This window comes from Drosophila innubila (genome assembly GCF_004354385.1).
Source record: "Drosophila innubila isolate TH190305 chromosome 2L unlocalized genomic scaffold, UK_Dinn_1.0 4_B_2L, whole genome shotgun sequence".
Lineage (NCBI taxonomy): Eukaryota > Metazoa > Arthropoda > Insecta > Diptera > Drosophilidae > Drosophila > Drosophila innubila.
In genome coordinates, this window is record NW_022995372.1 from 16839524 (window position 1) to 16861157 (window position 21634).

At 33.5% G+C, this 21634-nt stretch overlaps 1 protein-coding gene across 1 annotated transcript; it reads left to right on the forward strand.

Annotated features, from left to right (window-relative positions):
• Positions 1–4582: 4582 nt before the first annotated feature.
• Positions 4583–21245, forward strand: LOC117781451 (scavenger receptor class B member 1). The gene is made up of 10 exons (XM_034618213.1): positions 4583–5231; positions 12603–12694; positions 12959–13119; positions 13191–13335; positions 15938–16369; positions 16434–16551; positions 17238–17404; positions 18533–18658; positions 19083–19667; positions 20349–21245. The coding sequence occupies exons 1-10, from the start codon at positions 4910–4912 to the stop codon at positions 20550–20552; spliced, it is 2352 nt and encodes a 783-aa protein (XP_034474104.1). The 5' UTR covers positions 4583–4909; the 3' UTR covers positions 20553–21245.
• Positions 21246–21634: the final 389 nt, after the last annotated feature.

A 21634-nucleotide genomic window follows, 5' to 3' on the forward strand; every position in this document is an offset into this window, starting at 1 on the left:
GATAATTATATTTCACAAACAGATACAAAGATACAGATACATACTAGTATACATATGTCTTAGGTCAGCTGTAATAATGAGTGATTGTTCGTTTGTTATTAACAGCACGTGTATCGCCCATGTCAGAGGTGTAAGTTCCCCTTGGTAAGTATAAGTATTACTTAAAGTATTATCAATTGCATATTTGGAGATGGCATTTAAGCCGTCTCATTCGACAAATTTGCATGCCATCAAATTGTTGTATAAAGTAGCCAAGTTTATTACAATGCTCGAAGTTCGCCATATTATATTGACAGATCAGTTAATTTATCTTAATCATCATCATTGATGGCCAGTCGATTGACTGCCTATTTGCTGCCAGAGCAACTGGAACGATTGCAAACAAGTTCTCTAATATTAATAAAGTCTTTGGCCAGCATCTCACAGACTAATAAAAATGATGATTTCACATAAATAGTGAATCAGCAATGCACTGCAATTTCATAAATATATTTACGATTTCTTAAAGTTTATATGCTGCCAGATATTTTCAACGGTTTAGTGGGATAGGCCAGTAGTAGTTGTTTGATTTAATTTAAGACTTAATTTTATTCAAGATTCTAAATTTCACTGCAATCATTTTTTTGTTTCAGGGATTTCAAACTTACAATCAATTTTAAATTTGTGTCTCTGATTTAATTAACTTCAAGTTTATTTGTATATCGAACTAAGCTCAATACTTAAATAAGCTTATATTTATTTTTATTTGGTGTTGTTTTCACTCCTTACAACATACCCCCAAACTTTCAAACTTTATTTTATCAGTTTAAAGTTGTATAAGTTAAATTTATTCTTTAATAAACATATTTTTTTTAAAATTTATTATTGAAGTTTTTATAACTCTCATTTCAAATAGTTGAATAATTAAATTAATAAAATTATAAATAAATCCTACTTAATACTGGCTTTACGATTTTAAAATTCTATAAATTGAGATTATTGAACCCAAAATATATATACAATAATAGAGTTGTTGTAATTTAACCCAAATTAATTGGTTTTCTTTTTTTCTAATTTCCATTGATTTTTTTTTGTCATTTGTTATTTTGTAGATTTGTGTTCCACTTAAATTGTACTTGTCTGCTTAACACTTTCAAATGAACAATTGAACTTTTGTATAATAAATTAAATGAAATTTAAGTTTGTTTTTCTATTTTCGGGTTGCGATTACGAACTAAATTAATGAAAACTATTGTTAAAAAGCCAAAGTCTTCTTTAGATCAATTAAACATGAGTCGATAATCGTGAGCACGAATGTAATTTGGGCGTAAGGTCCGACGTTATATATTATTTCTGAATCGAAATGACGTCAGAGCAATAGTAATAATAATAATGATCATGTTACGATCGTTAATAGCTTTTGACCCAAGCTGAACCCTACAGATGATGCAGTTGCATTCCAAGCTGGGAAACGTGGCTAATGCAATTAGTAATTAATCAAAGTGAAATCAAACCCCTATGATTACCAAGTGCGAATTAGCCAGTAAAGTGAGCTAATTATACTTTGATTAAAACGGACAGATCCGTTACTAGTCTGACCAATTAACAATCTGAGAACTGGGAAATGGAGATCTCTGATCTCTAAATGAACCGATGTTGTATGAACAAAACAATTAACGCCAACTCATATCAATAGCACATTTCATTTAACTTCATCTGTTTGGCTTACAATAACAATAACAATAACAATAACAACTGCGTTAATGGTTACATATTAACTTGTCTATGACTGTGCTGGTCAAACTGCCAAGTCAATTTATTAACAATAACTATAATCAATTCTAGGAAATGACTTGATAACCAATTATTATAAATTATAATGTAAGCATCACATTTTCATAGCGTCGATCATCAAAACATTAATAAATTTTATTAAAATATCAGAGTTTTCCAAAAAATATTGAGAATTTGAAGTGTACTTGGAAGTCGGGAAAAATTAAAATATTCTATTAAAGTTTTATTTTTTGATATTTTTTAAGTGAACGTTTCGAGTATATGTTTATTAATTCTCAATTTTTAATGCGTGATGACATTTAAATTTATCAAAATTTATTTAAAATCTAGGACAACAACAGCAACAATTTGGTGGCTACAGGGTACTTGCAGGTCAGTCATGTATATATTTCTCACATGTGACACCCACAAATCGTTTCACACAAAATTTTGTTAATTTATTGATAGTTTTTTGTATGGGTTTTTGTGTTTGTTCTGCGGTGTCAAAGAGCGAGTTCAGTAGCCTTTTGGCAAGGTCATCTGCTTAAAGTCAACAGACAATGGGAATGTATTGACATCTCTTTTGGGACAGATTAACAAACTTGACAATGTTGCTATCGTTGCGTTTTTTGTTGTCTATGAGTCAAAGATTAACGGCAAATGATTTGTCAATGCGGAAATTGATTAAAGCATCCCCTACTCTCAGTCCCATTTACTTATAACAATTATTGAAAACACAAAAAGGCAAACAAAATATTTAATATACATGAATAGCAGCAATTTAATTATAGATTGTGAATTGCAACGTCAAGTTCAATGACACAATTTTGCATGCAATGCAAAAAAAAAAAACAGTTTACTGTTACATTAATTAGTTGACATTCGATATATATATAGTATTAAAAAAACTTAAAATAAATTTGATAGAAGAAACTATTTGCTGTTTAATGTGCTTTGAGTCCTATAAATTTATAATTTGTTATAATTATAATTAATTAATAGTCAAGTGTTTGTTTGCATATTTAAGTGAATATAATAATTATTAATGTTTATTTTATTTAATTCACTTTTTTACAATGAGTACTTAACAATTTGGCCTAAGAACAAATGCAATTAATTTTTTGAATAATATATTGATACGAAAACTTTACTTTATGAGTATAATTAAATTTTAATTTGAACGTCATTAAGAGAAGTTTAAATATTTTGAAAAATGCACCACTACCACTGAATTTATGATAGTCGAATTTTTCACCGAATATTGTATTAAATGTATGGAAGAAAAATCGATGCAATGATTAGAAAAAGTTTTGGACATGAGTTTGAAAACGATCGAATTTGTAAATTTAAGTAGAAGCTACAAATTAAATGTCATCGCTTAAAAATGGAAAAAAAAAATTGAAGTATTAAACAAAATTTGTTCAGACCAATTGCAAATTGAACTTATCCCAATTGAGCTTAGGCCGTGCATTGATTTCTTTTTAGTCAATCAATCAATATAATGATAGACGAAGGAAGAAGTAAATCTACTTAGAACGCTTCAAAATTATACAACTGGATAGTAATAATAGAAATGGAATATTATTGAATAATATAATTAGATGCTTAGATAATTAGTTGATTTAAAAAATATTGCACAATTTACAATTTCTTAGTCAGACTTAACAAAAGGTGTATGTCTAAATTATATTTGATTATAACTCTGCTTCTTCAACTCGAACATTTGAAATGTTGGCGGCGAATGCATTTGGAGTCAATAAATTGAAAACCTGATTCAAATAATGGCTATATTAATTGTTCAAACATTAAGCACACACATTGGCCAAAACAGGAAGTGTCGCTTGGATTGTAGCGAGTCGGGCCTTTTATCAGCTGTGGTAATTGATGAGCAAACCCTCAATCAATGCTAAGTAACAGGCACAAACTCTGTCGAGCCCCCTCAATCAAAAAAGCGTATTGCAAACATGCTTCTAGTTGCCACTTAAGTATTTGCCAAGACTCTCTTAATAGAAATGGGCGCAATTTTAAATTCATAAATTGTACAATGTTGGGAAATCAATCGAGAAATTTCTAAAAACTACACAACATAGCAAAAAGAAAACGTCTTTGATGCTTGCATGCAAAATTGAAGGTGATTGAGTTTTATTTGTTGTTTTTGTTTTGGTTTTTTATCTCAAGACAACACAGAACAGACAGAATAACAAATTTTGTCGGCGTCTCGTCTACGTAGATTGTAGCAAACAACAATAACAGGCTATAAACTTGATTTAAATTGCGTATTTACACTGGCCGCCAAGCTTGTTAAATCAATGTTTGTAAAAACTCCGAAGTTTTCCATGAATTTTGGTACTAACTGTGAGCTGCTTGTACCACGCGTCATATGAGTAATATCAGAATCGACTTCTGAATTTGCCGCATTTACGATCAAATAGCGAGTGGTATTTCCCCAAAATGCGATGTGTCGCAGCCGAATGCCAAACGGGTTTACAACTTTTTTGGTTTTGTTTTTTGGCCAACAACTTAGCTTGGCTAAGAGCAGAGATTCAAGAGAGCGAACAGAAGTAGAAGAAAGAGTAATCCAACTGTGTAGACCGGCTCAAAACAAAGCAACAGCTGAGCAGCGTCTAAGCACAACGTAAGCCAATGACGTAACGTAACGTAACAAAGCGTAACGTAAGCAAGAGCTGCGAGAGCGAAACCTAGACAACAGCATAGAGACAGAACGAGAGAGTGAGTGAGAGACTGAGAGACTTGTGGACTTGGCGGACAGGTAAACGATCTCGCACTGTGAAAATTGAAAGCCGTAACTTTACCTGGTGCGACTGTCGCGCGTCCGGGTTTTCATTCATAAGCGAGCAACGCCAGCGAACGGACGCAAACGCGCTTGGGCCTAACCACAAGCTAGATACATAGATACTTAGATTATTTAAAGAAAGATACAGATTTAAGATACAAAGCTACAAAATACATGAACTCGAATACATATTCTATATGCATACATATATCTAGTGATATTTAATTGATACTAAAGGAACTGCCGCAGCGAAAGCTTTCAATTATAACGTTTTCAAGTGCCGCAGATAAAGAAGAAATAAACAAGTGCGTTTGAAGTGATTAGATACAATCGAAATTGTAACTGAAAGATACAAATGCAATTATGAAGGACTTTGGCAAAATGTTTGGGCGTCGCTACAGTGCCGTTTGTGTTAGCGATGAGGAGGCCGGTCTGAATGCCAATCAGTCGGCTCAAATCAATTCAGATGCAGTAGAAGGATCTTCAGAAGCAGCAGCAGCAGCAACTGCGGCCGCATCCTTGCCAGAGTCAGATCCTGCCACAAATTCGGCAACGTTGGCGGCGTTACAGCGCGCCCAGCGTCGCAAGAGTCTCAAGGCAAATCGTTCCATGAAGCCCATGGACATATTGGCCACCTTCTTCAATGAACAGCATCATGGCAAACACAATGCTCGCTCACCCACACGTAAGTGCATGAAAATAAACAAACACAAATTAAAACTATTATCGGTTAAAAGTACCAAGTGGAAGTATCAGAGTCTTTCTCGAAGATTCGGTATAAAATCAAAATTAATTCATTAATCATTGATCAATTATGGCCCAAACACAAAAACGCAGCTTCGTTTGCTTTGCCTTTGCTTTTGCATTAATTATGAAAATTTGTTGAGTTTGTTTTGTCGCGTTTTAAAACGCCACGCGGAACAAACATTGTCGCTGTTTAGCATAGCACTTTATGTTGTGTTGTTGTTTTATTTTATTTTTTCATTGGTTGATTAGCCAACTCTTTGACACTGACACAGTTTGCTCTTCTCGAACTCTCTGTCAATAAAAAAGAAACCAAACAATCAAATCACCAAAAAAAAACTAGATAAAAATCCATAGAATGCATAAAAACGCGACTTTGTCGCACGCGATTCAATCAAGTGATAACCCTGAACTTGACCATATGTTCACCATATAAGCCTAACAGCCAAGCTGGCAATACAAGTTTGCGCATTGTGTGTATGTTTCCTTTTTCTCACTTTAGAGAATTGCATTTCCCAGTCGTTTGTTTTGTTTCACGCGTTTTAAAACGCTCGCGACTTTTACGGCTGCATTTTTCGGGGCTTGTGTTGCACATGCTTTTGTGCTCAGTGCTGTGACCTCTAACCAAAGCTATGTAGTTGCTGCCGCATCACCTTCATTAACACCCCGATCAGACCATATATACATTTATAGACGAGTTACGATGAAATACGACCAAAAACTCGCGAGCGTTTCTTTCAAAAGTCAAGAACAACACGAATTTCGCACATTTTTTCACAGCGTTTATTTACACAGTCAATTAAACGAAAAGAGACCTAAAGAAAATCCAAAAGTGCTCGAAAAGCTTCACAACAACATAAACATGAATAATAATAAACAAATTCTATAGAGAAAAATAAATAAATTCCAAATAAAAAAAAAAGTACAGAAAATTATCGAACGCAATTAGTTGATTTTTGTGGATATTTACTTCCTTATAAAATTATGAGCAATAAACTGACAAAAAAACTACAAATAAAAATAATATAATACAATTAACAATAAATAAAAATATAAAATGTTTTTGGGCATGTGAGCGTGAGATAAAGGTTTTTATGTAGATTGATCGAACAAATTTTTATAAAAATTTATAAAATGAAAGACATGAGATGAAAGATATTTTTTTATTTTTTTTATTTTGCTTTAATGGAATATAAAGAAAACGAGAAGTGTTCTATTTAATTGGAATCATTAAATAAACTGTGATATGATTCAAAGATATTGAATAGTTATTAACCAGTTATTGCATAATATTAATTACTGTTTTATAATAGTACCTGTAAAATTGTTTGTTTAGAACAAGTCTCTAATTAAACAGGTCGAACTATCGCATCGTGTAAGACCGTGAATTAATATATTGTCGCCCTTAAAAGGTGAAAGCGCTTTTTTAAATGCTTTTGTAATTATTGAGCAAATGTTGCAGTCGATTCTCTAATTAGAGCCACGAGCATTGACAGTGTATAAAGTTCGAATTTAAATCAATTTGGAAACAGTTTAGCTATTTATCGAATCAATTCATAACTGAAGCATCTGATTTATTTATGAGCTTATCATAAATCAACATCAACAATGCCTGAAAAATTCATTACGAATTCAAAACATTGCTTAAAGCCAAATAATATTTACACGTGCGCACAAAAAAGTGTCGAAATTAAATTTACATAAATATTCTTAGGATATATTTTTAGCGTAGTGAAAAGATGAATTATTATTGCCCGATTTGCAATTAATTAATATGTCAACTACGTATGAATAGAAGTATGTATATTAATGCGTGTGTATGTCTTTTATATAATTGTGTAGATTTTAAGTAAATTAAATGTATTTTTTTGGCATCTGCTAAACTGGCAAAACCAGGCGAGTTTCATTGTCAAAAGAATTAGCAAATCGATTGTTGCATCGTTATTGATTAGAAACGTCTTCAAACTGAACAAGTTTCTCACTCTGCTCGAATTAATTGATCCCAAAGAAGCCGTTGTTTCGTCTAGTATAAATAACCACTACAACAACAATAAACATTAACACTGAATATAAATAATTACAATAAAAGTGCCTGTTCATGGTCAAACAGGATTGCGAACGCTTATGTATTTTTATTATATTTTTAGCATATCGCGTGTTGTCTTCTTTTTTTTGTCTTTTATTTGCAATAATTATTTATGCAAAAAAGCGGTTCATTGCTACTATTCTGTATAAGAATTTGGTATTTCGCATTGCCGCATCGCCAGCTTCATCAAACAAAGTATGATTTTTTTTGTTGCTTAGAATGTCTCTCTAGCTGAGAGGTTTGATTATTGTAAGCCATATGAGCTAAGCTTAAGTGCCAAAACAAGTTTAAGGCATATATAATCATTCAATAAATGATCCGAAATAAACATAATCAGATTTGGACTTTCAATTCCACAAAATTGATATAAATATACAAAGTTTATTATCGAAATCTTCCAGTAAAAGCCAAATTTTAAAATTTTGCGTAGTGGCTCAGATTTAACTTCACTTTGCTAATCTCACTTGGCATTTATAATACTCGTAGTGCGCAGCTTAACTCTTGCAAAATAAATCCAGATAAAGTGGGCGTCAGCTTTTACCTATCGCTGTAATTTTCTTTTGAACAATAAATAAAATTTATAAAAAAAACAGCAACAACGGCAAGTAAAACTCATTAAAAATGTTTGCTTGCAGTTATTTGTCCAGCTGCAGCTGTTGCTGCCGTTGTTGGCAACATGTTGCCGCAACTTGCATTTATGTTGCAATCATCTTGCAGCATAATTGCGTAGCCTGTCGTCGCCCCATCACATAATCAATTTGCGTCAGCTATGTTTACACTTGTCAGCCACAACCAAATAGTTCAATTAGAAGCTCTTCGCATAATTTTCAGTTAGCTATCGGGTAATTCCCTAGTCAGAGCCATTGCCTCAAAGTACTAAACGAAAGTTGCAAATCATTGAGAGCGAACAAATATCGCTTAATGCTTAATGCTGCAATGATTCATACCCATTAGCACATCCAACAGCTGTTCACTGTTTGTTTTGGTCAATTGCTGAAAAGAAATTTTTGCTAGGCACATAAAAACGGCAAGTGGAATGGCCAAATTTGCGAGCTAAGCCATAAATAAATGGGTCAATAAAATTGCGAATAGCTTGGCAACTGCTGTGGAAATGTGTCTGCAAAAGTCTTTTAATATATAAATTATTTATGGTATTAATTATATAACTGGCAGCAAATAATAAATTAAGAACTATAAGAAAGTATATAAGATCTTAATCAGCATTAAAAGTTGAATTGCCATTAACATTTTTGACAAATTCAAAAATTCGCATATTTATATTAAAAAAATATATTTGTCTATTTTATTATTTGGAAAAGAGTTACTTGACATACTGAATATATGTAGTTACAAGGTATATTATTGACAAGTACTCCCAAAGTAATGTATTCTAAATTCTTCTTAAATCAATAACTTGGTTAAATCGAAATTGGTCAGTCACCTCTTCGTGCAAATCAAACAAATCTCAAATGACGTCATAGATGGAGATCAGGTTCTGTATGCTGACATCGCAATTGTTGGCGTGATTATAAATCAATATACCTTTCGGCACAACTAATAATTATATCAAATTAACAAAATGAACTTGCCCTACAGGCTAACGGATCAGCGATAGATAATCTTAATTGAAGATCTGAACAAACTTTGTCTATAAACAAAAGGTTCAACGGAAGCCAAGCCAACCAAATATTGATTGAAGTCTTGCCTCCCTTTTTTCCAGATTATTTATCAAAATGACGCAACAATTGTTGCTGTTGCAATCTGCTGAAAGCATCTTGTTTATGTTTCTATTCTTTTGTTTAAATCAATAATTTTTTTAGAAGCGAAATTACGAGTATGCAAACAAAGGACTTAAGACACGAACTTGACAGCCGTTGACAATGTTATTGTTGTTGTCTGTCGCTTTCGTTGCTGTCTTCGTTGCTGTCTTCGATGACGTTGTTGTTGTTGTACGCGTGCGTTGCGTGCTCCAACTGAGAATTAGTGGCACATTCCCACGAATTCTTCGACAATTCAATGTGGGTGGCAGGCGCACCAAACGGACGTGCCGCACATAATCAAATAATCGAAAATATTTTTATATAAACATAATAAATTTTTGGCAAAACAAACAAAGCAATTAAACATTTTTATTTGAATTTGAAACAACAATAGAAGCAAAAAAAAATATCAGAATTCATACATTTAAATATAGACAAACGCTCTTTGTTCATAAATTTGTCGTTTGCACCTAACCACTAAATTTGTATACCTGCATTGAATACGAAACGATTTATTAAAAACCAAACGAATATGATCAAGAAGCAAAATCAAAAATTAATAAGAATGCAAAGAGAACTCCTAATACCCTATAGTAAATAATCAATCTTTATTTGCAAAAGTATTTCATCCTGATTATGACTAAAGTTTATACCTAAGTTTAATTTGATAACATATCTTTTTATATATATTTTAATTAAATTTTTTAGAATTTTAAATAAAATTTGAAAATTATATTGTAAAATTAACCACTAAATTTTAAAATTTATAACTAAAAAGATTTAAAAATTTAATGTCAAGCATATCATTTTCAAAGAGCTATCGATAATATTGATTTTTAGTTAACGAATAGTTAACTATACCCTACGTAAGCGTATTAAGAGCAATTAATAATTGCTTGAGCTTGAAATGAAAGTAGCCGAGGGTACATCGGACCCTTGACAATTCAACGACATTTAGTTTGGCTTTGACTTTGCAACGATCATAACAATAGATTTTATAAAACCGTAAGAAAGTGAAGTTGAGAATTGGGACATTATTTGTATCATGACGGTGGTGCGTCGACGTTTGAGGCGTCAGTCCTTAAAGGACTTTCTGGGTGCACTCTACTCACAACGCCGTTTCTCCCTCGAGAAGCTGCGACACTTGCAGCAGTTGCAAGATCGCCGGCAAGTTATGTGTAAGCCAATTAGAAATCAGATAATTCGATTAGTCGACACAAGCCCAGACAGTTCACATATAGGATTTTATAGTTTACGTTTCTATAAATATATGTTCGTCATGCTCATTAAAAAAAAGAAGGGTGCTATAAAAGTTGGAAACATGTGGCATTCCAATTGGTTGATGCAGCTGCCCAGACACAGTTGAAAGGAAAATCCCCTGGAAACTGGTTGCACAACAGGATTTGAAGAGACAGAAGACACAAGCGACAAGAGACACAAAGAACAAGTTCAATGTCAGCATGTGATGACCACAAAAGCACGAGACAATTAAAAAAAGCAATAAGAATACATATAACAAGGTCGCAACGAAGTCGATATGCGCTATGCGGTTAAATCTTAAAGCTCAAGCTCAAGATCAAGATCAGCTCAACGGTTAACGGTTCGCGTGAATCATAATCTTCTTCGATATTATCATTAATATCTTCATCGATCTGTTTGTGTTGTTAAAAACTAACCAGTGCAATCTTGTCAATAGATCTGTAAATTCCACTTAAGTTATATATAGATATAACTGATTGTTGTCTGTTTGTTAAGTTATTATGCGGTGATTTATTAAGTGTTATTTAATTAAAATCAGTTGATTGGTAATAAATATTTATTTCAGATACATTGAAATGTAATGTGAACTATAGAGTATAGCAAACTATACTACTTAGTAAAAATGTGTTGTTTGTTTTTAATATCATTTAATCTGTCGTCATTCACTCTGTAGAAACTATGAAAAATAACTCTCTTTCTATCCATTTCTCTCAAACCCTTTTTTTTTTTTTAAAAACCCTTTTGTGAGGTAATAGAAAATATTTTAATGTACTTTAAATGATTATGTACACTCTCTCTCTTTATTTTGTCGAATATACTATTATGTGTAGGGTATAACAACTATGGATTATAAGCAAGTTTTAATAGTTTTATGTTGATCTTTTATTTTACTCTCTTACTGATTCACTATTAGGACCATGCAGTCCCATTAAACCACTTTTACCTGTGCTTTTCAATAGTTAGCCCATTAAAGCCAAACAAGTCACTGGAACTGGCATTTAAAGTGATCGGACTAGTCCAAAGTAGTATTCCTCTATTCCTTGGCAGATGCTCACATATTTGTGTTTATATTTAAATGCTGATCATTTAATATGATAGAGTGTAAAACCAGTTCCTGTTCCTTAGCTACCATCTTTTGCTCCTTCTCTCTCTTTATGTTCGCAATCAGATGGCGTATTTAATGCACGTGTCGATGCCACACATTTCCAGCTGAATTTCAACATTTGCAACAATAATAGACAAGTTCTTGACCAGTGTAACAACACTGACGACGAGAAAAACAAGTTGACAACAACAGACCACAGCGATTACACTCATAATTGATTACTGACGGTGTTAACACTCTGCTAATTTTTTATTCTTTTTGGTTGTTGTTGTTGTTGTTGTTTTAATGAAGATATTTATATGCACGCATATACACACATATGACTAAAAACCGATGCGACGGAACGGTGACAATATATGCCGGGTCCGTGACTTATATCTCGAATAATTTACATCGAATTACTCTTATTGCAATAACTTGTTTGGCTACTCACTCTATGAATATGTTGCAAGTACTCAATCTACTCACGAGTTAATCGCCTGATTTGCCGATGTCTATATGAGCTGTCTCAGCTCTGTCGTGTTCAGACATAATGCTTTCCATCTCGATTAACATTACTTATAAAGTATATACTTATAAAGCATTGACTCCGTCAGGGTCAGAATGCAAATATTCAACTTTACTAACTTAAGCTCATATCGTGTAGTAGTATAAGCTTCATTGTAATACTCTTTAAACCGTTATTTTTCTATATAAGAATCCATAATTAATAATGCTATGCTTATACAAAATTTAATTGAATTTTATCCACGTGTTACCCAGTTCACATGAACTATTTGACAGATGTCTTATTACATGCCACGTGACAAAGTTCCCAATTTCCTATAACCAAGAAAACCAAGCCAAAACACGCGTAAACCAAAAAAAAAGTTCGAATACAATAAATTCGTGTGCTGAAAATTATAAGAATATAATTTTTAATATGCAAATTAATATTGTTGTTGTTGTATTGTCAATTTTAATTTTCGCGTGTCGCACACACACTTTGATACTCAGCTATTTATGCATAATTAATCGTGGCTTAATTAACTTAATGAGGTTATTTATATGTACTCGACGAAACATCCATTTATTACTATTGTATCTTCTGTTTTTTTGCAGGTGCCTTTTTGTTGCTGGCCATTGGATTTTTGGCTATAACAACGGCGGTGCTGGTTAAAGTCTTTCAACCCTACGATTTGATATTCAAATGGGTAAGTCTAATAAACAGAAACTAAATCTTTATTTAACTGCCGTCCTTAGCCTTTCGGCTAAATGGTCAAACAATTATGCGTTTCTCAAAGGGGAAGCGAGGAGACCCTGTTGTGGGCCTTCGGTATTAACACGTACCGCCCGTACATAGATTCATAAATGCATTCCGTATTCGGTGTATATTGCAATTTGGCATGCCATTGAACGGTCCATATAAATCGAAAACGATCCATCTTCTTACTCATAATCTATTTGAATTCTTGCAGAAATTGGTAATGGCAGACAATGGAGAAATCTTTAATCTTTGGGCCCAACCACCAGTCGATTTGTATATCAAAATATATTTATTCAACATCACAAATGCTGAGGCGTTTCTTGCGGGTCGCGAAAAGCTGCAAGTAGAGCAAGTTGGTCCTTACGTCTACAAGTAAGTCTGAAGACCCTATCGGATCCTTAGAAATACAATAACACATCACATTTATTTTTGTCACTCTACAGAGAACTTATGACACATGAGAATATCACGTTTAATGATAACAACACGATGTCCACGACACCCAGTCATCCATTGGTCTGGCAGGAGCACCTTTCCGAAGGTCGTCGAGAGGACGACGAGGTCATAATGCTCAACATAGCCATGCTGGTAAGTCATCAGGAAAATTGAAAAAAGGAAACCCTTAGGGCAGATTTTTCAATGTCAATTTAAAAGGTTCGATAGCTATATCAGAGTCGTTCGGACGTAAAATGTATAGAAATCAGTGTCAAATTTTAAAATATCTATTTTATTAAAAAGTTTTCCCTTATTTTAGAAAAAAAAAAGTCCATTTAGCGTGTGTAAATCTAACTTTATAATAAAAATTTAAAAAAAAAAAATGACACCCCCTTTCTAACAAAATAAAAAGGATTTTCCAAATTTCTAAGAATAAATTTGTATAATAATTCGACTCTGTTTTATCTGTTTTTTCGTTCTTTTATTTAAGTAGTGTATTCTTGAATATCCCTCTATAATGTTGTAAATTCTGACATGATCTTATAGGTGCCAGGAATGTTGAAACAGATTAGAAAATCGGAAATACTCGCACTTAAATGAATTGTTTGTTCAATTAATAAGAAATCAAGTAAGAGGAATTTCCCAACTGGAAATTATTTAATTACCCTTCGGGTCGCTAATTAATTGTTCTTTGAACTTTGATTCTAATCCCAGATCTAATCCAATCTCAATGACATATTGTTTTCTTACATATCTTGATAGTCTATAATCATTGGCTATTTGTCAACATGCTGCACGACATTGCATTTTAATTTTATTGAGGAAAATAACTCGATATTATTCCGTTATTGGCAAACTAACTACAACGATAACAATAAATATCGCGTGCCGTGCACATGACGAAAGCAACAAATTAAATCAAAACAAAGAAAGTGTAGCTGTCTTCGCCGTGACGAAGATTAAATACCCTTAAATTTTATTCTTTTTTACAACTGTATGATAAAGTTTTGCAACAAAATAAACCAGGATATAAATATTGTTTAGTATGTTTAAAGTTTAAATTTCTTGTAGCGCGAAATCTGAAAATAAATAGAGTTCTTGTCCCCAACATTTAGTTTTTTGCCGCTGTTATATTTTCATTTGTTTTTCTGAAATATAATGATATAGTTATAAAAATACTGTTTGTATTTAATTTGATAAAATCTACATTAGCACACCTTCTTCAATAACTTACACAGTGCGTGACAATCTTATGAAACCTTTTTAAAGAGTATATGAATTATTTAACTACAGCAGCAACAACAACATGAGAGATACTTACGTTGAGGTCAATAAACGTTACATATTAACAACAACAACAGCAACAACTGTTAAGCACTCAAATTAGCCAGAAAAACTGCCAATTTATTTAAATAAATGTCGGGTAATTGATTTACACACAATGACAGTGTGGGAGAGTGCGAAAGCGATAGCAAGAGGGCGAGTAACAGAGTGTGTGTGCGAGAGCAAGTGAGCTGCAGAATTTTCGTAAAAGGCGCCTAACGAAATTGCAACCGTTATTTATGACATGTCAGGCTATCCCTCTCGCCCGCACACAAATTTACGTTTTCGAAAGTATTGCTTGACGATGTTGTCGTTGTTGTAGTTTTTGTTGTTGTTGATGTTGTTGCTGCATTTATTATTACAATAATAATTGCTGCCGTCTGTGGGCGTGTTTGCTTTTGTCAGCAATTTTCACTGATTAATGACGATATTGCATTTGATATCGTAAACAAATCAAACGTCAATGTAACATTCAATCAATTCGAATATGTGTGCTTATCTATACATATGTATGTGCAGCTGTAATTAATTGTTGATTTTATGATGTTTCAATTAAAAGTATTTAAATTTGCATTAACTGCAATTAAACTAACTTGTTTAATTTATGCCAAAAATGTGACTCGGCGTAAACACATAAAAAGCGCTAAAAAATACCACATTTTAAATTATTTTCCTCAAGATAAAGAAGAAGAAACAAGAACACGGACTTAGAGTTATCGTATCCGGGTGCAATGCAGTCCCAAAATTATGAATAATGCATTGGCCCCAGACTGTCGAGAGTAAATATGTCAATCTGTCACTTGAGCTAACTAGAAGCTACTAGTGTTACATGCTCTACACAGGAAGTATGTAATTATTGTTCATTAAATGTTTCATTTATTGACTATAATGATGGCAATAATTAAACACTTGACGCTGACACTATGTTAAGAAATAGACCAGTACCTATAAAAGTGACATGTGTATCCTGAAGGGGGTACTTTACTTTTATTAACAAGAACACTTACATTTAATGGGATTTCCCTTAGAATAATTATCAATATAGTTTTACGTAAGACTGCAAGTCGGACTTAAACTATTTTTTTTAGTTACCCCTCGAACCGAAGTCCAAGCCTGAAACTATTTTTAAGAAAATTGTAGTTTCGGTTATGTTTTAAAACGACTTCTTTTTAATAAGATCATAAAATAATATATCACATAATAGTAACATACTTTTTTTAGTTTAGCTAAAAAAATATTTCTTATTTTATTTTTTTTATAAGATGAGATAAAATATACTATATAATATTAAATCTAATACAATGCTTAGAGTGCTTCGACTCAAATTTGGTCTTAAAGTGTCAAAAACGAATACAATTGAAATAGCAAAATAATTTTACTATGTAAAATTGAACATCCTTGGTTATAATAGTTTCCTTTTCTCTGTTTGCAGGCTATCTCACATCTGACTGCCAATCATAATTACTTCTTTGTCCGTCTGCCGTTGCAAGGACTCTTTGCAAGCACAAAATCGGAGCCAATTGTGCGAATGACAGCTAGGGAATTTATGTTTGGCTTTCCATCAGCACTAGCCACATTGGGCAACACTTTTCTGCCCAATTGGATATCGTTTGAGAAGGTTGGTTTGATTGATCGCATGTATGACTTCTCAACGGACTTTGAGACGTTCCATACGGGCGTGCCAAATCCTGCTATATCGGGCCTATACGACACATATCGTGGAGAGAAGACACTGCCGCAGTGGGATGGCGATCATTGCAGTAATATTGAGTTAGCCTCCGATGGTACCAAGTTCAGGAGTTTCATACAACCCAACGATACTGTAAAGTTCTTCAGGAAGAGCATGTGCAGGCCCATTAATTTGGTAAGTGAAAAGGAACGATATATTTAAATAATTGAACAAAATTAATTGCCTATGTTTTTTACAGTATCGTGTTGGTGAGGAGCGCACTTTTGGCAGCTTGAAGGGTTATAACTATGTGTTCGAGGATAATGCCTTCGATAATGGTGCCATCAATGAGGCCAACAAATGTTTCTGTCGTAGGGGTAAGTCAAATTAGCCATTTAATAAATCAATCAATTAAGATCGTAATTTGCGGTACTAAAGAACAAACAGGCTGTAAATGTGAATATCAGACCTGTTCCAATTTAATTGCTTAAACAATTAAGAACTTTCTGGAACCTTTGTTGCTTTTACTTACTTGCAAGTTATTACAACATTTTATTGCAATTCTGGCCTGGTCGAAACAACATCGAGCGACCTACGTCTCTATCTTTATGGTCCGGCGACAGTTCATTTACTTGTAATTGCCCGGTACAAAGCGCAACAATTTCTTGTTTTTAAACGTTGCTACTTTACAAATTTAAACCCCCCCATAGTTTTTAATTTGTAAATAAAATAAATGGAAAAATATTGTTCAAGTCAACTGATTATAAGCTGAACTTTATGCTATTCATACGATATTCTACAAAATATTCCATAGTCAGTATGACGCATTCAACAACAAAGTGTTTCGCATGATAACTTAACCGGTAATAACTTAAAATTACATCTCAATACAGTGCGTCAGAATCATTGACACGCAATCGATTGTCTTGAAAGCCAGCGTTGTCACATTTCTTATCATTGTACCAAAACTTTTTTTTCACTTGCTCTTCAAATACCGAATGTTTCCCAAATATATCAATTGCTAACTTTTTAAACCTTATGTTTTTTCTCATTCTTCTTTTAGGGGATTGTCAGCCGGTTGGTTTGATTGACGTCACAGACTGTTATTACGGTTTCCCCATCTCTCTCAGCTTTCCACACTTTATGAATGGCGATGTCGGCCTTGTGGAGAATGTTACTGGCATGGAGCCTGATCCTGCAAAGCACTCAACAGCATTTGTCATTCAACCGGTAAGCAACCTTGAATGTGTGTATTTCACAAAAAAAAAAAAAATAAATAAATAAAAATTCACCTTGTTGCTCTTGTTATTAATGTGACATTAATGGCGGCAACTTTCAATTGTCAATCATCGCTAAAAAACAACGATTAACTAAACGTACGAAATATAGGCAATATTTAATTAAAAATTCACATTAAGTGTTACAATTAACTTGTTCAAAATATTCGATTAAATGTTGTTGTTGTTGTTGTTACTGTCAGCAACTGCCGTCACCTGTTGAAAATTTCTGCTTACCTTCCACTTGACTGAGATCGCGTGGAAGTTGATTGTACATTATTTAATTTAATATCAACTTAAGTTTTGAATATTTACATTTCCGGCTAATTAAGTTAACCGTAAATACGACTAGTCACGATCAAAATGTTTTTCCTTAAGGCAAAATAAGTAAATACAATATATACGAGTATTTATATTGCCGGAAATTGATATGATTTTTAAGTGCGCGCCAGATTAGCTAACCACATTTTATTGACATGCATACTTGTAAATCTCAGCCTTATTCTAAGCTGATTGCTTCCGTTGCAACTTTTAATTTAAATATACATATTTTTCTTAAATTTAAAAACGGCAAATATCAAAAATGGTATTTTTATACGATATTTCCGGTTGCATAATAGACAAACGATCCTCAATATCCACAAATGTTTGGGGTATTTAACAACAACTGCTGCTGACCGTTTAAATATAAATAATAAAATCAAGGCAAAAATATAGCATTTGCAACCGCAATACATTAATTACCAAGCGAACGTTAAGTCAATCATTCAGTCAACAGTAGCAATTTCATCTCAAGTACTTCCAGTTTCATGATAAAATGCACAGAATGCGAAATGCGCGAAATATTTCAATACAAAAGATAACCTAAGGACAAACTGGCATCGACCAGGCCTATATTTAAGTCGCACAATTAAATGAAATTAGGCCAAGTTCAGCCGAAATGGTGTCGAACTTGGGAGGCAACATCAACAGTAACAGCAACTGCAACATTAACAGCAACAGCATCGATATCAACAAAAATAAGACCTTACTACCGCACAGTAGTAGTTCATAAATTAATTGCATATTTCGTACATTTTAGGAATCTGGTCTGCCGCTGTCGCTGTCCGTAAAAGTCCAAATCAACATGCACTTCAAGGATTTGCATAACTACCAACAAGTCTCAATGTTTAGTCATCTGACTGCACCCATGCTCTGGTTCGAAATTGTAAGTACAACAAAACTATATATAAATTATCTAAAAACAGGATAGAAATGTTTATTTTCGTCACGCCAAAGATTTGATACCCTTGCACATTTCTGTCTATTAAACAGTAAAGTAAAAAGTAAAAGTAAAGTAAAAATCACCTCTCAATATTATGAAAAATAATAAAATAAAAATAAATAGTCAATAATTGGTATTAAAATCTGGATGTTTAAATGTGTTTTTTGAAATATACTCAAATATTACAAATATGTAAATGTAACGTAACTTAAAAAGTATTTACAATTAAGTTAATAGAAAAATGCAATTTTGTATAATATGCTTTTGAAGTAGTTTTTAAAATATACCAGAACCATACATATATATGGAGCCTACACTGATAAAAATCCGTTCTAAAAACATGAAATATATTATTTTTTTTTTTTAGATGATGCCCAAACTGTCTGATTCGTTGGACACACGCTTTAATTTCTATTTAAATCTCTTGCCGCTGGTGAATCCTCTGGGATTCTGGGGTGCTCTAGTGTTGGGCGTGTCTCTGCTGGTTTATGCCATAACTCGTGCCACACTGCACATGTCCAGCTTTACACGTCAGGCGACCATTTCAGATGGGAAATATGCACGTGCCAATTTATTGCACAACATAACGGGCAGCGGTGCCAACATTGTGGGTGGCAATCAGGTGTATAATCCCTGTGAGCTCAAGCTGCTGGATGATATGCCGGCTGGCAAGAAACATGTCATAATACGCGACAACTGTGAGGATGAGGTTTATCAGGAGCGTCGACAATCGGCGTATGCCCTGGAGCTGGAGCCAGCGCTCTCCGATGCAGAGAGCAGTGATGAGGGCAATGAGAGTGACACTGTGACTCTGAGTCGCAACTCCACTACATCCAGTTCGTGCATTGAAGTTGAAAATGGCGATGATGATGATATCTGCATAGATTGCTTCAATGATCACAATTTGGATGTGGATGCAGTCAGCCAGTGCAACACAGGGACGAAGCAACAGGTAAAATATTATAATAAAATATTAAAAGGGGGGGAAAATAGGAACTAAAAACTAGAAAAATTACACTAAGAAAATGAGAGTTAGAAAAAATACGAATAATTAAGAAAGTGGTAATGCAAAATTTAAAAAAATAAACAAAATCAAAAAAAATTTATTAAAAATCGGGCTCAGAAAGATTTTATTTTTTGCATTTGTTAATTATGGTATCAATTTTTAATCCTTATTTTTTGTTGTTTCGAATTATATTCCTGTTTTTTTTGTCTATGTTGTTGTAATTAAGTCAAGCAGTCGGTTATCTATTAATTGGTTATGTCACCCCGTTTCGGATGGGGGCGAGCATTTAAACGTCGATCTAATGCCGCCGGCACATTGGATTGCAGTAAGGAAATTGACGCCAAGCTGTCTAACGTGTCTGAGAGCGAGCGTTCATTACGTCGTGTTGTTGTTTATGGTCAAAGTTACGAGCGCGTTAAATGAAATTCATTAGGTTTGGAGGCAATTGGCAACAGGCGACACTCCGAAACTTGTTTTCGGGGCAAATAACGCTTTTAAATCTCACGCGTGCTGATTCTTTCATTGGGATTTACATACACTTATCCATTGATAGCATCGATATGTTAATTAATTTTATTATTTTCGGTATTAATCAATTTGCTTTCTTTTCTTCTTTTGCGTTTACAGCTGGGCGTTAGTTTGACCAGCAGCGGCTTTGCTTCGACGACTCCATCAGCCAACGGCTCCAGCTCCAGCTCTAGCTCCATCTCCAGCTCCGGCTCCAGCTCACATGTGAATGTGGACAGAGAGAAGAGCAGCTCCAGTAAAAGTTGGACGCCCTATGCACATCCCCAGCAAATTGGCACAGGAGCGATAACAAAGCATCTGTAGAATTAAGTTACAAATTTAACATTTAGTGTAGGTTGTCGGTATCCTTATGATTGATGTATGTGCGTGCACACTTATTTAAGTGTGCTAGTTCGGTTGGGCATCGGCGTCTTCGGCCGCTTTGGTTTGATATAGCATTTTATATAGTGTAAATAATATGAAAGCCAAGTGCTGCTTTTATTACTGTGATAGCTTTAAAAAAACATCAAAAACAAATACCGAGTGTAGTTGTCCCCCACAAAAAATAGAACGCCAACATACGTATATCCTCTGTATATAGTAAAACAGTACTAATTACTCCTGACTATTAACAAAAAAAAAAAAAAAAAAAAAAAACTAACACTTGAATGGAGTTATTTATATAGAGTTTAAGCAGTTTGTAAGTTTCGTTCGCTATATATATTAGTTAACATGTCACCTCCATGAGGTGACACATATAATTTGAATTTAAATATGAATTAAAGCAAATTATGATGAAAACTTGATAAGAGATTTGCACATCAACTGTAGTTCAGGATCGTAATCTATGCTAAGAATTGCTGTGATTTTTGTATTGAAGCTGAATTTATGGGCAAACGCATTACACACAAGGCGTTCGCACAACAATTAAACATCTTAGCCTTAGACCATGTAATATTAGCATTTAAATTGCAACAAAACATAAATATAAATAAATATACAAATAAAAAAAACAAATTTATATTGTTTTTATTTTCAGTATGCTTGGCATGTAATAACTATTGCAAAATTATAAATAAAAATGCATAACTTCAAAGGTTGCATAACCGCGTAATTGAACAGAATTACAATCCCCACCAATAATTTAAATTTACCGCGCTTGTACTCTGTAACGGACTCCTCACTTAACAGATGTGACTCCACCATTTAACATTATGTTGTACTCCACACCACTAAGCAAATAACCTTTAGAGAAGTCATCCCATACAACTGAAAGTGTCTCAGCTAAAAGCATGACGGGGCGTCCATTGGGTAATTTTTCGGTGGACGCGTCGTTTGAGGGAAATTATTTTTGGTTTCGATTCAGTTGGCTGGCCGAGCACGTTGCTTGCACAGCAAGCGAAACA

What these genes read in the sequence shown, in the direction of transcription:
- LOC117781451 (XM_034618213.1), top strand. Translation starts at nt 4,910, where the DNA reads ATGAAGGACTTTGGCAAAATGTTTGGGCGTCGCTACAGTGCCGTTTGT. An exon ending in TGCTCAACATAGCCATGCTG is followed by an intron (nt 13,336 to 15,937) that starts GTAAGTCATCAG and finishes CTCTGTTTGCAG; the next exon opens with GCTATCTCACATCTGACTGC. An exon ending in TGTGCAGGCCCATTAATTTG is followed by an intron (nt 16,370 to 16,433) that starts GTAAGTGAAAAG and finishes TGTTTTTTACAG; the next exon opens with TATCGTGTTGGTGAGGAGCG.